The sequence below is a fragment of the Hyperoodon ampullatus genome (genome assembly GCF_949752795.1).
Source record: "Hyperoodon ampullatus genome assembly, chromosome: 2".
NCBI lineage: Eukaryota > Metazoa > Chordata > Mammalia > Artiodactyla > Ziphiidae > Hyperoodon > Hyperoodon ampullatus.
In genome coordinates, this window is record NC_136915.1 from 25,496,151 (window position 1) to 25,514,828 (window position 18,678).

At 39.9% G+C, this 18,678-nt stretch overlaps 1 protein-coding gene across 9 annotated transcripts in view; it reads right to left on the bottom strand.

The window, feature by feature from the left end:
* PUM1 (pumilio RNA binding family member 1) overlaps nt 1-18,678 on the bottom strand; it is a gene marked incomplete at its 5' end in the record, with an annotated part of 125,949 nt that overhangs the window by 41,895 nt on the left and 65,376 nt on the right. For 6 of the 9 annotated variants that reach the window (XM_079697158.1, XM_079697157.1, XM_079697156.1 and 3 more), the window contains 3 exons: nt 262-413; nt 7,702-7,803; nt 9,188-9,281. In XM_079697158.1, the coding sequence (XP_079553284.1) occupies nt 262-413; nt 7,702-7,803; nt 9,188-9,281 (348 nt within the window). Of the gene's footprint in view, nt 1-261; nt 414-7,701; nt 7,819-9,187; nt 9,282-18,678 lie in introns of all 9 variants that reach the window. The other 3 variants (XM_079697154.1, XM_079697151.1, XM_079697159.1) reach the window with 2 other exon arrangements.

Here is an 18,678-nt window from a genome sequence, read left to right on the forward strand (position 1 = left end):
CCACACTTAACTGGAAAATCCTCTAAGCATTATTACATGATACGTAATACCATGATCTCAACTAGTCACAATGAACAAGGACCTGATACGTAAAAGACGTTCAGTAAAGCACAGTCAAGTCTGAGCATGAACTCAGATACCACACAAGGGAACTCACCCATTCACCATTCACAATTTCTCTATCAGGGACAACACTACCTTTTAACTATATACAATAACTAATATTCGCATTTAGGTGGTATAAATTTTGTTTGCATTTACCTGCTGCTGCCCTTGCTGAGCCTGTGGGGTGGTCTGTTGATTCGCAGAATTTGTTGCTGCGGCAGCGGCAGCAGCTTGCTGCTGGAAAAGGCTGGCAGGGTAGACTCCCCAGGGAGTAACTCCATAATACTGGTGAGGGACCACAGCCGGGCCTAAAAAATAGCAAGAGAAAGGTAAGAAAAGTTTAGACTATTAACAATCATCTCAGTTTCCAAAGACAACACCTGACTCAGCAGACACTACTGTAAAATATTAACTTAAGATATTGATTCATTCTAGCTACTCATGAATTCTATTTTTAAAAAACAGAAAATATCATACATGATCCCCACACCAAAGTCTTCTAAAGTCAGTAATATACTCTAGGCCTAGAGGAAGAAGCTAGTGAAGGACCAAGCATTGGAGATACTGAAAGAGAGCATAAGTGATAGAAGATGGAAGGGGTACGTGTAAGAACAGATGGAGGAATTGGCCTTGCTCAAGAAGGGAGATAAATGTAGAGTTTGTGTGCTTAAAGTGATGGAACACAGTAAAAGATTAAGTTGCACCCTGCTTTCAGTGGTAAGGATGGCACCTGAGGTGACTGATAGGGACAGGGATCTTGGTGCTTCATTAACTCCAGAAGCATGAAAATCCATCAGCTGTCTAACAAAGCCCAAACATGCCACTGAACCTCCACGGCTCAATTTCTAAGAGGCTTGGTTTTCCTATTTCTAATGTCACAAAAAGCATTCAGCACAACTACATCCAGACATTGGTATATGAAATTCAAATTTGTCAAAGCTGAAAACAAGCAGAAATAAAAAATGTTAACACCTTGACTTCTTACAGACCTGAGTATTCTATACAAAACTAAGCATTCTGGGCTTCCCTGGTGGCGCAGTGGTTAAGAATCTGCCTGCCAATGCAGGGGACACGGGTTCGAGCCCTGGTCTGGGAAGATCCCACATGCCGTGGAGCAACTAAGCCCGTGTGCCACAACTACTGAGCCTGCGCTCTAGAGCCCACAAGCCACAACTACTGAACCCACGTGCCACAACTACTGAAGCCTGCGCGCCTAAAGCCTGTGCTCCACAAGAGAACCCACGACAATGAGAAGCCCGCGCACAGCAACAAAGACCCAACACAGCCATAAAATAAATAAATAAATTTATTTTAAAAAAACAACAACAACTAAGCATTCTGCTTTAGCCTAAATAATCTGTTCGCCCTCTTTGGAAACAAGCTACAGCTGCAGTCTCTGCCAAACAGAACATGCAACAGATAAGTAACAGAGCTATGCAGAAAGCAACCTGGGAGGGGCAGAACTCTAAACCACAGAATTTTCTGAAGCTGGTGGCAAGAAACACCAAGGCTTATTTGCCAACTAAGACAAGGGCTCAAAGCCAGCTTCTCACATCTGCTGGAACACATCTCTAATAAGAACCTGCTTAGTTAAAGCACAGAGTTTCAAATATTTGCAACCTGATTAAATAATTACTGCACTTTTCAGTGAAGTTCCATAAAGCTGTTTCAAATATATCCATTCTGACATAGTAGCCGACCCTGTAGAAATATGTACTTCATTAAGTCAAAATAAATTGGTACATGTTTTTTGTTTCCCCATTAAGTTCTAAAACACAAATAAGTCAAATTATATCACTGTCCAATATTACTCTGACATTTCTAATTCGGTATTTTCTGTATCTGTGGTCTTAGCCGAGATCAAGAAGCTCTGTTCATAAAGGTGCCCACTGTCAAACACAGGGCAAAATGGTTCAAAATGAAGGTGCTGCTTAGAAAAACTATGCTACAAAATGAGGTATTTTTTAATAATAAACAAATGGGCTAAAAAATTTTAAACATGTAGGCATCTGAATAGTCTAAAAACGATACCTCCAAGTAGGAGACAGTGGTGAGCCCCCAAACTCAGCTGACTATTGTTTATAAAGTGGGGTGGTCTTGGGACAGTTAAAGAAAGAGTGAAAAAGAACACAATGAAGACTACCTGTGTCTTAGTTTCCTCACCTGCAAAATGGGTGTAATAGATGTTAGGGTGTTGTCACATCTGTTGTTAAAGGTTGGGGTGCAACCTGCAGTGACAGTCCCAAGGCTCCCCCAAGAGTCAACAATAGCAAACCTCTACTGTGCACAGAATGCTGTTACAATAAACAACTGCACTGCCCTTTAAGTTTTCTCAACTGGCATTTCTACTACTTTCCTTGGTCATGTGGCTCATGATACAGAGTTTATGAAAAGAGCTCAGGGTGCATCATTAATTGGGCTTGGCTCCTCAGGATGCCTGCTTCAATTCCTGTGTGATTAACACTCCACAAGAATATGCAGCTTCACAGTTTGGGTAGTTAACAGTTCTGGCTCTCTGTGAAAGCCCTTAAGTCATTTTCAGTCTGGCTCAGCTGATAAGTACAAAAGCAAGATTCTCATCACCAAACTATGACCTCAGTGAGGACAAGTGTGTCATCCCTAAGACTAGTTCTTTGTTTCAAATAACATATAGTAAGTTAGTAGAGGAAAGTTTGCAGAGGAAAGAAAGTACAGAGAAGACAATTCAGGATAACACAGACATTGTATACTACAGTGAAGTGCATGCATAGGCTTTGAGCTAGATCTGGCTCAAACCCGAACTCTACAACATATAAATTGTGTGACCCCTACTACCCAAAGCAATCTACAGAATTAATGCGATCCCTATCAAATTACCCATGACATTCTTCACAGAACTGGAACAAATAATCCTAAAAATTATATGGAACCACAGAAGACCCAGAATTGCCAAAGCAATCCTGAGAAAAAAGAACCAAGCAGGAGGCATAACCCAGCCAAACTTCAGACAATATTACGAAGATACAACAGTAATTGAAACAGTGTGGTACTGGCACAAAAACAGACATATGGATCAATGGAACACAAGAGAGAACCTAGAAATAAACACACACACCTACAGTCAATTAATCTTCAACAAAGGAGGCAAAAATATACAGTGGAAACAAGACAGTCTCTTCAGCAAGTGGTGTTGAGAAAGCTGGACAGCCACATGCAAATCAATGAAGTTAGAACACAGTCACACCATACTCAAAAATAAACTCAAAATGGCTTAAAGACTTAAATGTAAGACATGACACCATAAAACTCCTGGAAGAGAACATAGGCAAAACATTCTCTGACATAAATCATACCAATCTTTTCTTAGGTTAGTCTTCCAAGGCAATAGAAACAAAAGTAAACAAATGGGACCTAATCAAACTTACAAGCTTTTGTGGACTTCCCTGGTAGTCCAGTGGATAAGACTCCATGCTCCCAATGCAGGGGGCCCCAGTTCCATCCCTGGTTAGGGAACTAGATTCCACATGCCACAACTAAAGACCCCACATGCCGCAACTAAGACCCAATGCAGCCAAATAAATAAGTAAATATTAACAACAACAACAACAAAAAACTTACAAGCTTTTGTACAGCAAAGGAAACCATAAACTAAACAAAAAGACAACCTACAGCCTAGGAGAAAATATTTGCAAATGATGAGACTGACAAGGGCTTAATTTTCAAAATATACTACAAACAGCTCATACAACTCAACAACAGCAACAAAAAACAAACAAACCAATAGAAAAATGGGCAGAAGACCTAAAGAGACATTTCTCCAAAGAAGAAATACAGATGGCCAACAGGCACATGCAAAGATGCTCAACATTACTAATTATTAGAGAAGTGCAAATCAAAACAACGAGGCACCATCTCATACCGATCAGAATGGCCATCATTAAAAAGTCCACAAATAACAAATGCTGGAGAGGGTGTGGAGAAAAGTGAACCCTCCTACATCGTTGGTGGGAATTTAAGTTGGTGCAGGCACTCTGGAAAACAGTATGGAGGTTTCTCAAAAAACTAAAAATAGAGTTGCCATATGATCCAGCAATTCCACTCCTGGGCATATATCCAGACAAAACTACAATTCAAAAAGATACACGTACCCCTATGTTCCTAACAGCACTATTCACAATAGCCAAGACATGGAAACAACCTAAATGTCCATCGACAGATGAATGGATAAAGAAGATGTGGTACATATATACAATGGAATACTACTCAGCCATAAAAAAGAATGAAATAATGCCATATGCAGCACCATGGATGGACCTAGAGATCATCATACTAAGTGAAATAAGTCAAAAAGAGAAAGACAAATACCATATGATATCACTTATGTGTGGAATCTAAAATATGACACAAATGAGCCTATCTACGAAACAGAAACATAGAAAACAGACGTGTGTGCGTGTGTGTGTGCGCGCGCGCATTGGGGGGGTGCCAGTGGGGAGGGATGGATTGGCAGTTTGGAATTAGCAGATGCAAACCATTATATATAGAATGAATAAACAACGAGGTCCTACTGTATAGCACAGGGAACTACAGTCAATATCCTGTGATAAACCATACTAGGAAAGAATTTTAGGGACTTCCCTGGCGGTCCAGTGGTTAAGACTTCATCTTCTAATGCAAGAGGTGTAGGTTTGATCCCTGGTCAGGGAGCTAAGATCCCACATGCCTCAAGGCCAAAAAACCAAAACATAAGACAGAAGCAATATTGTAACAAATTCAGTAAAGACTTTAAAAATGGTCCACATCGGGCTTCCCTGGTGGCGCAGTGGTTGAGAATCTGCCTGCCAATGCAGGGGACACGGGTTCAAGCCCTGGTCTGGGAAGATCCCACATGCCGCGGAGCAACTAGGCCCGTGAGCCACAACTACTGAGCCTGCGCGTCTGGAGCCTGTGCTCCACAACAAGAGAGGCCGCGACAGTGAGAGGGCCATGCACCACGATGAAGAGTGGCCCCCGCTCGCCGCAACTAGAGAAAGCCCTCGCACAGTAACGAAGACCCAACACAGCCATAAATTAATTAATTAATTAATTTTTTTAAAAAAGGTCCACATCAAAAACACAAAACAAAAACTTTAATAAATAAAATTTTTTTTTTTTTTTTTTTTTTTTTTTTTTTTTTGCGGTATGCGGGCCTCTCACTGTTGTGGCCACTCCCGTTGCAGAGCACAGGCTCCGGACGCGCAGGCCCAGTGGCCATGGCTCACGGGCCCAGCCGCTCCGCGGCATGTGGGATCTTCCCAGACCGGGGCACGAACCCGTATCCCCTGCATTGGCAGGCGGACTCTCAACCACTGCGCCACCAGGGAAGCCCAATAAAATATTTTTTAAAAGACTGTATATATGTATAACTGAATCACTTTGCTGTATAGCAGAAATTAATACAACATTATAAATCAACTGTACTTCAATTTAAAAATATACAAAAATTTTAAAACAAAAATTAAAAAATTTTGCACAAATAAAACAAGGTAAATATGGGATATTATAGATATATTAGTTAACTCGATGGAGGGAATGCTTTCACAATGTATACATATATTAATGCTGTGTACTCTAAATACATTACAATTTTGTCTGTCAATTATATCTCAATAAAGCTGGAGGGAAAAGTAGAGGCTAAATAAATAAATTGTGTGACCTCAAGCAAGACAGCTCTCTGAGCCCCAAATTCCTAATCTGAAAAGCCATCATCCAACAATTCATATGAATGAAAAGCACTCACTGGCAAATAGTTAATAAGGGTTCAATAAATATTAACAGTAATTAGCAAAGATTCTACTTCCCCTAAAGGCAACAGGGGCAGAGAAATTATACTACATATGTTCCCATCACAACCCATGCCAAAATGTGAACAATTCTAAAGAAAACAATATGAAATTCTATGCTGCATTTGAGCTCATAATTACAAATCATATGCTATAAAATATATGAAATCTTACAAATAATATTTAGTCACAATTAACATGACTTGGGGGGATGTCTCCAAAGAACATTTACTTTGGAAAACATTAAGTCTGTCCTAATGTTGAATTCAATCTACCATATATTTATGACCGCACCATGTTGACAGCTACTGTGCCACACAGAGTCAAGTAACAAAAGTGTCTGCCTTTGAAAGAGTTCAATCTCAAGGGAGAAGAAAACCCAGTCATGTACACGTCTCCACAAGCAAATAAATACAAAGTGATGATTAGAGAAAGAATAGGGAAAAGTCAGCAAAGGAAGGCTTTCTAGAGGTGACAATAGCAGCTAAGAAGCTTCCCAGGCAAAGAATGGGGAAAGAGTTTACTCTAGAGGACTAAGAAGACCATAATGTCCAAAGACGCAGAGGCCTAAACCAGTGTGGTATGTGTAGCAAACTAAAATCAATTTAGTACTGCTAGAATGTACGGTATGAGCCAGTGGGAGCCAATCTGAAGGGGGAGAAAGTGGTGCACATGTAGAGACATCCATATAGTCGTGGAGAGATCCCTATACAGAGTGCGTCCAAATCCTCACTAATCCTCATAATGTCATGGCAGCTCCTTAGAAACACTGATTCCAAGGAACAACCCACCACCCACCATCACCACCACCACCCAAGTAGTTTGGAACGACCAGCCGTACTGACATTAACTGCAGTATGCTATATTAGAGTGGGTAAGACAGAAATCAATGAAGGGTTTAAGTAGAAGGATAAAAGGGTAAGATTTGTGGTTGAGACAGTTTTCTTGAACAATCTAGGTGGATGAAGAAGGGGAAGGAAGGAAGAAAATTGAAAATACGTAAGAGAGGGGCTTCCCTGGTGGCGCAGTCGTTAAGAATCCGCCTGCCAATGCAGGGGACACGGGTTTGAGCCCTGGTCCGGGAAGATCCCACATGCCGCGGAGCAACTAAGCCCCTGCACCACAACTACTGAGCGTGCGCTCTAGAGCCCGTGCTCCGCAACAAGAGAAGCCACCTCAATGAGAAGCCAGTGCACCACAACGAAGAGTAGCTCCCGCTCGCCACAACTAGAGAAAGCCCGTGCACAGCAACAAAGACCCAATGCGGCCAAAAATAAATAAATTAATTAATTAATTAAAAAGAAAGCACATAAGAGAGAACAGCTGTAAAAGTCTACGTAAAGTTTAAACGGACCTGGACTAGGCTAGACTAGAGGTAGTACGAAGACCTGAGCAAGAGGAGAAATTCCCGAAATATATATGAGCAACTGGTGCCTTAGTGGATCAAAAATATCTATACAGTAACACAACGTTGTAAATGAACTATATGTCAAATAAAAATTAATTAATTTACAAAGGAAGTGGCCTAAACGCATTTGCACCACGTTTAAAAAAAAAACAAAAAAACGAAAAACAAAAACTATACAGGAGGTAGCTGATTAACCTGCCTTTAAATGTGTTCACGTCTGACGTTACAGCTAGGCAGAGATGTCTAACTGGCCGACAGATGGTCCTGGAAATCAGGAGAGAAATCTCCACTGGAGACGTGAATTTGTGAAAGAGTATAAAGAATGCGTGCCCATCAAAATGACTTTTTAGCAGGTGAGAAAATCCCTTGTGTGGCAGAATGTCTCACCTAGTGTCGCTGCTGCAGCCAATCCAGCTGTGTAGGGGTCCGTCCCTGGGGGCGCAGCACTGATGATGTATGGGTTGGGGACAAACGCAGCGGGAGCTAAACCTGCTGAAAACATACCTGTCAGTAAAAACAAACTTGACTAAAACTGCAGCCCTACCAAACACCTACACAGTTTGGCTAATCATTCCAGGCTGTAGGTGAGGAAAAAAAGAAAAAAGAGAAGATAGGATAGGTTGAGACTAAAAAGGAATTTTAAGAAGATAAAATAATCCCTGTACTAAAGATTATAGTGACATCTATCTATCGTCTATTTTTTTTAGCCTTTGCTAAAGACGTACGATTAAAACTGCTATGCAGTTTTTAATTCAGCACAATTTCTAAAAGACTATCAAAATTACATTATAACAGGCTAAAATAAAGCAATTTAAAAGACTTTGTAATGGGATAGAAGGATTTATTTCCATTTAAACAATTTTCCAGTTTTCCTCAAAGAAGATGCATGCATATTTATAAAGACTACTGTCTGCAAGTATAAATTAAGTAAGACCCAGGCAAAGGTCTTTATGCCTAGACTTAATACTGTTGACCCTTTGACAAAGCAGGGGTTAGGGGTGCCAACCCCTACGCAGCCAAAAATTCATGTATAACTTTAAAGTCAGCCCTCCATAGCCACATTTCTGCATCAACGATTCAACCAACCGAGGATCAAGTAGTACTGCAGAACATTTACTGAAAAAAAATCTGAATATAAGTGGACCTGCACAGTCCAAACCCATGTTGTTCAAGGGTCACCTGTATACCTAGGTTGGAAGCAAGTCTTTTCTTCCACAGCATTCCACAATCCATGATTGGTGATCTTCTATCTATTCAATCGTGTCATTTTAACACATTTAAAAAAAAAATTTCTACTTGTATAGCACTTTGTTTCAAAGAGACCTGAAAAAAGTGGGGGAGGGGTGCGGGGAGTCTAGGCAATAAGACAAAAATATGCACATCAAAACGTTAATAAGTGCAATAGGAAAAGGGCAAAGCTACTGTACTTTAAAAACCAGTGATTATATGATAATACTTTTTAAAATTTTCAATACATGCTACTTGGAAAATAGGCTTATAGGTACTACTTGGTACTTAATAAGATGTGACATTGATATATCCATAGTCTACACAAGCCCAACAAGCACAAAATTAGTGTTATTTGAGTTCATCCAAACCTACCAACAGAGTTGATGCTAGTCACTACTACAGTAAATACTTTAAATACTGAAACAGCTGAGGCAGAGCAATAACTGGATACCAAGAAATCTTATCAGCTGAGGTCCAGAAAAACAAGAATGTTGCTAAAGACAACTGGACAAGAGTAAGAGGCCATTTATTGTACCTCGAGGGATTTGTCTGGACTTTGACAATCAGTCTGCTGGGTTCCACAGCAGCCGCTATCCTAAAATGGGGCCACCCCTATAAGGGAGCTTTCGGCTTAAGGACTTACCAATGTGGGGTTGATGCGCAGCTGCCAGCGCATACTGCTGCTGCTGAGCGGCTGTCAACTGTTGGACAGCAAGTGCGTTAGGTCTTTGGAACAGCTGAGGGAAGAAAAGGACATGATGAGGTTAGAGAACCTGTCTTGTGAAATAATTTTAAAACCTCTCTGAATAAAAATTTCCATAAACCCTTGTTTAGACAAGATGCTTTAAACAAAAATGTTCTCATGTTCTACTCCATTCCCTTGGTACCTATGATGCTTCATAGTTCCGTTTTCCCTCTCTTGCTTTACCTCAGTTTGGTGTGCCCAGTTCCCGTGTGCTAACTACTCACAGGTTATATGTCCCCTGAACCACAAACATACATACAAATGCCCTAAGAGCTATTCCAGGTCTGAGGTTGCTGCCTGATCCAGAGCAACTTAAAAACTAAATGAGTATACTACAAATGACTTACCACGTTGCACCGAGTGCTGTTACCTCCCTTCAGTTCTTTTACGAACCTCACAAACACTTTGAATTAATTCTCACCTATTCACATTTTGGAGTATTCATTTCATCCTCTGGCTGCCTCTTCTTGGGGAAATAATATTGGATACCTTCCTCAACTAGTGGCTTATCATAATGGGTAAACTGGACAACTGTGCAATTTTGGGGGGCTCCCGAGTTTCCTAGAATACCAATTCTTTTATACACAAGAAAAAAAAAACAACAGAAGTATAGCTGCTACTAACGAAACTTGGATTATGAGCTCAGACCTAGCACACTGTTAAGTTCCCAAGGCAAGGAGTTCAAAGGTCTTGACAAGAATATCCCAAGATTCTCTCTTATTACAAAGTCAATCACTCATTCTTTCATTCATTCTACAAATATTTATGAAACAACACCTGCTAGGCACTGTGCAAGGAACTAGGAACAAAGCACTGAATAAAATGTTCATACATTTTAAAATGAATAGTTTTGGTACAAAGAAAGGGGATTCCTGATTTCAGACTGCCCTGATGTGCCTCCTTCTAAGGGGTTATACTAAAAGACTTCTTTATTTTCTGAAATCAGACTAGGAGAATTTACTGATGGGACCTCCCTACACAGGACCTTCAACCTACCTGCTCTTTCCACAGGACTTTTCAATGTTTCAGCTAACATCACTGGATGATATAGAACAGACACCATGGATCTTGAATTACAGATGTCTTCATAAAAAGACCTGATTGTTTCAGACATTAGGAGATAATGTCATTCCGACAACTCAGCTTAATTACCATCACAACTGAACTTTTGATTTTTTATTTATTTATTAGGCTGTGCCAGGTCTTAGTTGCAGCATGTGGGATCTAGTTCCCTGACCAGGGATTGAACCCGGGCCCCCTGCGTTGGGAGCGCAGTCTTACCTACTGGACCACCAGGGAAGTCCCCAACTGAACTTTTAATGTTATCTTAGGTGGTGGATTTTATTCTATGATCTGGTTACTTCTGTGCCTCAAATATGTGAGTAGACTGATTTAAAAAAATTGTTTTTAAAAGGTGAATATTCTGAACATACTGGCCAATTGTACTTGTTACCTCTCTTTCTATATATTCATCTTTCTAAAAACCAGAGTAGGGGCTTCCCTGGTGGCGCAGTGGTTGAGAGTCCGCCTGCCGATGCAGGGAACACGGGTTCGTGCCCCGGTCCGGGAAGATCCCACATGCCGCGGAGCGGCTGGGCCCGTGAGTCATGGCCACTGAGCCTGCGCGTCCGGAGCCTGTGCTCCGCAACGGGAGAGGCCACAACAGTGAGAGGCCCGCGTACCGCAAAAAAAAAAAAAAAAAAGAAATATAGGAATCTATTGACAAACATATCAAAACAACTGTTCACTCCAGGAAGGGAGCCGACCAGGACTATTTGGTAACTACACCCCGTGATCACTGCCAGGCTGGTTTCTGTTTCACCTCAAGGACAGTGCCTCTGTAGTGCTCTATACCAACAGCTCCTCTCCCACCCCCAACCCCCGTAAGACAGGCAGCCAGGAGGCAGGAAACAAGTAAAATCGTGGAAAGCTGTTTAAAAATTTTTTCCAAGGTTGTGAAAATACCTCACAGTTCCACTAAACATCTACTGTCCCTTCAATGGATCTCTGGAAGTTTCCTAGCCTAAAACCTTTTGAAATATTTAACATCTCAGACACCACTCATGCTAGCCTCTTCCCTCTACCCTTCTTGGGCCTGCTGCAAATAAAATAACTCATTTCATTCAACAAACATTTTTTTGAGCACTTATTATTAGCTAGGCGCTGCAACATGAAGTTAGGGAAATAAGGATACCAGTGTGTTCAGAATATAACTCTTGAGGTTATCTTGATTTATTAACCGAAAACAGTACTCCAATACCATTCCATTATGACTTATCCTCACTTCACATGCTTTTAACATTTCATGTAACATTACACGTATGTACTGTATCTGTAAATATACATATAAATACACAGCGTGTGAATAAAATAACCATTCCGCATTACATCAGTCTGTGGTCCTCACTACCATGTTACCACTGAGAGTAGGGACTATTACTTTTAACTAAAAACATATAGGCCCTATAAAAGCATCCATATATCCTGTGTTTGAGAGTTGGTTAATATCTCAGTGATTATGGCAAAAAGAGAAGGAATTATTTTGAGTGCCTTTTGCAATAAACAATTAACATAAGTAAATTATGCATTGACAACAGGCAGATTTGATTATAGTACAGGTTACAGCAATTCTAGCACTTTTTCTTTATGTAAATGGTCCAATATTAACTGGAAATACAGGTTATTCAAAACAAAATTGGGTAACTGGCAAGTGATGGATTCCAAAGTATCCTGAAAAACTCATACAAATGCCATCTGCTGGGCAAAGTGCTGAACTCTGTCAACATTTTCATGATTTTCACAGAGTAAGCCAATAGTTAACTGAGAAACACAATAATGTGAAACTTGGGGAAAATGCTTATTTTAAGGTCAGTATAATGATAAATGTGCCACAATTTATTGCCACTTACTTAGGCAGAATTCATAAGCTATTCAAGAAACTGAATGCAGGGGAAAATATGTCAACTATTTCAAGCTTATCAAGGTTCCTAATAAGAAATCCTGAAGGCATAATTTGGGAACCACACAAGCAAGCTTGTTTAACTCCCTTCTCTGACACTATATGAACTAACAAAAGATACCCTGCATGGTTTATATTCCAGAAGTGATTCCAGGCAGTCAAAAACAGCCAACATAGTGACTGGCACACAGCTGGCACCTGATAAGAGACAGCTATTACTACTATTGTTATCAATAACAATTGCTGGCATAAAAACACTGTTGTTGAGTTTTCAGAATCTGGAAGAGTAATATCTAAATATGGAGCTAGCCAATGTCAAAGACTATCCTTTCTCCCCCCAAAATAAAGTGTACTGCCAGGCCTGGCTTCTTACCAGTTTAAGGCAGTATACATAGTAGAGAGAGGACAACAGCACAGAGTCTGGGGCCAGAAAGCCTGCATTCATGTCTCAGCTCTACCACTGACTGTGTGTGTGAGACACTGGGCAGGAAAACCTCTGTGCTTTACTCTCCTCCTCTCTCTAACAGGGACAATAAAGACTTGTCTAACTCATAAGGTTGTTCTAAGTATTAAAATCAATACACATAAAGCACTTGAAAGTCCTTTATATGTGATATTCTTTCTGATGAATGAGGAGAGCACCCACACACACGGAAAAAGCCCTTCTGTGGGCCACCTCTTACAGCTCATCACCCAGTAAGGCAGCCCAGGATGGGGACAAGGAAAGCAGAAGGCAAGACTCTTCTGAGTCAGTGTTAAAAGTCAAAGCCCCACTGAGTTCATGAGCACCAACTGCCGTCAGGTCACAAAAAGGGAAGAAAGAAAAACCTTTTCAGTTTTCATGGTTGATGAGTATTTTTTAAAACATACTCCATGCAGAAAAAACTAAGAATGCAGTTGAATACTTCATGCATCAAAAGGCTTTACGTTTCTAGTACTAGGTCCAAAGGAAACAGCTAGGAGCTAGAAACCAAAACAAAGATGTTCGCATAGCTGGTAGTATATGATGTTCAGTAAGTCTGTAAGCTTCACGATGTCTTAATTTTCTTATCTATAAAAATAAATAAATAAATTCTGCCCAAGTAAATTGTAAAAAAAATAATAAATCTATAAAAATATAATAGCTGCCCTACCTCATGGGGCTATTGTCAGAATTCACAGAGAAAAGCCCTTCAAACACTACGAGTATTACATCAATAGCGGGGCTATAAATTTTTAAGAAAAAATTATATCCTGGAGCTAGTCCTCAGTACATGAAATCTGTGAAAGTTTGCTACTGTCTGAAGCTTCTAGATCAAAGTTCATTTTTGACCAGGTTATTTGAACAGCTGCAATAATCAACTAATCATTATAATGATTTTTTGGTTTAACAGGTACATACAAACTATGCTGCCAATTTTTTAAAAAACAAAGAATTCATATTTCTTTAGCAGATGAAGAATCAGATTCCAAAATAAATGATTTCTAAATAAGGTGAGGAAAAATATATCCTTCCATCAAATAAGTTAATATCTTTTGAGAAAAATCATATTCTAAAATTTCAGCAAAGTCAAGTAACAATAAAGGTAAGTTTCAACTGACCTAATTGCTAGCTAAAGTCAGCATTTTAACAGTGACTATACGCATGACACTGACAGAATAATCTTCCTCTTATTTATAAACTGAAAAGAAAGCCAAGAATTTTAAACACCTATATTAAAACTATGTACACACTTGGTCTCATAAGAATGACATTTAAATCACTACCACACTTTAAAAAGCAATGCATGCCAATTTCCTCTCCCATCTGACTAGGGCTTTCAGAGTACTGTCTCTTTGTTAAAAATTCATGCTTAACAGGTTAGAGCTTTAGTACTTCAGTACACAATTTTGTAAAACATGCCACATCATTGGGTTATTTTTATATTAACTGAACCCTAAATAAAGAAAATCAACAATTAACCAGATTAATCCACCTGATTACCAATCTTGGCTTTGGTTTATGTTACATATGACTGTAATATAATGAAACCTAGCAATATTTTTCTAAAGTATACTTAGGTAAATATAGATAATTGCATAGCTATTTATTAAAATAAAGAATATTGCTCAAGCATCAAAACACAAAATGGTATGAACACAGTATATGTGAGCTGTTCACTTTGTTTTCCAGGATTAAAGAGAAAACAATGAGGGGAAAATGAGGAAAGAGGTATCAATGAGCATTTCAAACTACCCTAAATTAAGGGTTCCTAACCCCCGATCTTTGTACCTGGGGCAGATAAAGTTATCTTTATTGTCATGAAATTTAGCATGTCCTTCAATTATTATTGTAGGCAACAAACCACATTAAATTTAGCCACAAATCTGTGATTTACTCACCAATAGAAATCATATATACTTTCATGTTACTTTATGATTGTTAGACATCTCAAAATCTTGCTTATGCTCATTATGATGGCTAGTAAAACTACCTCTATCTCATGCATCATATGATAAAGAAGCAAATCTGTTCAATCTGCTGCCAAATTTGCTGTCAAACAAATTTGTTGTCAAATATTGTTATAGCTATTTTTATATAATTGGCTTTCTGTGTAATCCTACTTATACTATACATTTTTTTTTTTTTTTTTTTTTTTTTTTTTTGCAGTATGTGGGCCTCTCACTGTTGTGGCCTCTCCCGTTGCGGAGCACAGGCTCCGGACGCTCAGGCTCAGCGGCCATGGCTCACGGGCCCAGCAGCTCCGTGGCATGTGGGATCTTCCCAGACTGGGGCACGAACCCGTGTCCCCTGCATCGGCAGGCGGACTCTCAACCACTGCGCCACCAGGGAAGCCCATATACTATACATTTTAAGACAGTATTCTGAGAGTTCAGTCTGAGATCTTACCTAGCTGCTAAGGGGTTCATGGCACCAAAAAAGGAATCCCTGCTCTAAATACATCTCAGGTTAAGTTTATGGTTAACAGTGGCTAGACAAGTAATTTAACTATCCAAAACCAAAATATCCCTAAGTACAGTTAGTTTGTAATAAATTAAATGAGAATTACCTTTTCTGTATTTTCAGGCTGCTTTATATTATGTGTCTAAATATAAGCTGATATTAAGTCTTATGAAACCAACTTATTACACCAAATGAAATAAAATGAAATGAAACAGGACACAAGAAGGAATTATTTATTTTGTCAATTCTCAAACATAAAAGCACAAAGCTACCCTACCAATTATAGCAAATAACTCAAAACTTAAAAAAAAAAATCCTCTGATGCCCATTTAAGAAAGCCATGATAAAAATGTACAGAAAAATATGTGCCACATTAGATCTTTGGTTCAATCCTCACAATCATTAATATTGTCTGTACTCAGTCATGGCTCTCAAGGCCTCTGTGACCTGGACTCAATAACCAAATGCCTCTATCTCCTTTTTACCTTCTACGTGTATCTTCTACTCTTATCAACCAATGACCACACTGTCATTTCCATCTCCATACCTCTGTTCTCTTAACTGCAGCAATATACATTCCACGTGTCATTCAAGTTAGGTCTATGCAAACTTGGTCCTCATTGAGCCCTTCCCTGGTCTGACAGGATCCTCGACCAAGCAATTTAGCACTTAGTTCCTCAACCATTCCATAATTGTTTCATGTACGATAGTCACTCTATGAACACTAGCTCTGTTCTCTATGGAAAAAAACTAAAGTTCCTGGAAGGACACAACAGTCAACAGTTAACTGACTAATATGGGCAAAAGAATGCTACTAAGCTAACACTCAGCACAGAAAAACTAAACCATGATAATTAAGTCATTACTTCTTAAAGATGTCTTGTTAATGACCATAAGGCAGCACAGCAAAGTCGGTAAGACTCACACACTATCTATGCAACCCCACAAGTCACTTTTCTTCAACCTCAACTACCAGTTAGGGTGACTGTTTCTACATTATCTATTGAACACGTATATGTTCTTTTTTTTTTTTTTTTTTTTTTTTTGTGGTACGTGGGCCTCTCACTGTTGTGGCCTCTCCCATTGCGGAGCACAGGCTCCGGACGCGCAGGCTCAGCGGCCATGGCTCACGGGCCCAGCCGCTCCGCGGCATGTGGGACCCTCCCGGACCGGGGCACGAACCCGTGTCCCCTGCATCGGCAGGCAGACTCTCAACCACTGCATCACCAGGGAAGCCCTCATTTCTAAATTTAAGCCTTTAGTTTACTATTTCCTTCACTGGAATTTTCATTCTTCTCCTGGTATAAACAAGTCTTGCAAGGCACAGCTGAAGATCCACCTCTTCCATAAGTCCTTCCTTCCCCAGGTTAAGAGTATGCTCTCCCGGGCTTCCCTGGTGGCACAGTGGTTGAGAGTCCGCCTGCCGATGCAGGGGACATGGGTTCGTGCCCTGGTCCGGGAAGATCCCACATGCCGCGGAGCGGCTGGGCCCGTGAGCCGTGGCCGCTGAGCCTGTGCTCCGCAACGGGAGAGGCCACAACAGTGAGAGGCCCACATACCGCAAAAAAAAAAAAAAAAAAAAAAAGAGTATGCTCTCCCTAGCACATGGGCATAAATGTCTCATCACTTGTCATGCAGTATTTCCTTGCGGTATTTAAATGACCAAATGAGCCATAATAACTAAACTGAGAGCCATGGGGTTGGGGGAGCCCATTCCATTCATGAAAGATATGCCTGGCTACAGGTGACAACAAAAAGTGCGAACAGAAGGTTATAACCTGCAGTCCACAGATCTGTGATCTCCCTGAAGTTATCCACAAAATTGAGTGTCAAAAGAATTATGTTTTTCTGATGAGAGGACTATGGCTTTTGATCAGATAGCAAGAGGGCTCTGACAGTAAAAAGGTTAAATACTGATTCAGGAGGTAAATTTACTGGATATTATATAGGTACAGTTATTTGTCTATGAGGCACATCTACTGAACTAGGCCTAAACGACTCACATATTAGAACAGATGCAAGGCCTCAAAGAGTGGCCTCCAGACCTCTTAGAAGGCTAGTTTCCAATTTTAGCTTTGGGAAGTGTATTAAATACAGGGGATGTTCTGAGATAATATAATAGGGGTATGGAAAAGGTTCCCTGGAACTTTGGTCCACTAAAGCAAAGCAGAGGACACAGAGGAATCAAGACCCCGCCTTACCCTCTGAGGAGGTTACAATCTAGCAGAGAACATGTAATCATAACACAAAGCAGAACACGATGACTCCTTTTCTTAAGGGAAGCACAAAGCACTACAGGGTTCAAAGGAGACAGACATGACAACTTTCTGATTTGGAAATCAAGAAAGGTAACAGCACTGGACCTTGAAGAATGAGAACCATTTTAATTAGTAGAAATGGAAAGGGGAATAAAACGTAACGAAAAGCAAAAGGGTAAAAAAGATTAGAAGGATAAAGTGTAGGAACAAACACCAATTTACAGTAGAGCAAGGAACCTTCCTTCTTAATTACTACTGGCTTTTATGCTGGAAACTTTGGGAAGTTAAGGGTCTTGAAGAGTCTTGGGCCAACGGTTCCCAGGCATGCTATTAGGCTGCCAAGTACAAGAATGTATACAGCCATCTACTCAGAATAGCAAGAATTATGAGCCCATGGGACAAAGTAACAATGATCACATCCTATGATGATGGTGTACCTGTGTAACAATGTCCCTATACTGCAGCAACCAAGACATGCATGGGAAGTCAGAACCCAACAACAGTTTAACTTGCAAAATAATGACGTTAATGTCCAAAAACTGCTGAAATGGGATACATGGTAAAGGCACCCCAGGTTTTATAAATCTGAGTGGGTGGTGTCTTTGATTTAATTGTGTTAACTATTTGTGGGTATGCAAAAGTACATTTCTGTTCAAGTAGTTCTAATAATTATCCAGGCTCCTCAAAAATTGATAGAATTATTTTGAAACCCAAGATCAATAAATCAAAAGAGAATCCCAACTCTGATTATGAGGTAAAGAACAATTATATGAAAGAAGATCAGATTTTCATTCATAAGAGCTTGGAGACAAACACTTCTTAAATAAACACTTCTTCAGTAACAAGCAAAGAGTTCAATTGGGTTAGATTGGGAATGGAAGCTAAGAACCAAAACCGACTAGAGTTCTAAGGGTTGCTAGGGGAAGTTCAGACCAATGAGACAGAGTAAAAGAAAGAATTCAGATAAAACTTCTTGAGATAACTAGGTTAGAGGAACCTGACTAGAATCAGCCTGCACTTAACATACCTCAATTTAGATAGAGAAATTACCACATTAATGTTCTAAGCTGAACAAGTTGAAGTCTACACAGTAACAGTGTGTCCCTATGTTTGCTGATGTGACACAAAATATCTTGAAGTCTATTATCTCCTCAGCATCTGAAGTAATTTCTGGCTTCACTCAAAAGTGCTGTTTTGAGGATTCATTGTAAAAAAACATAAAAAGGAAGACAAAAAGCACAGGAAGTCA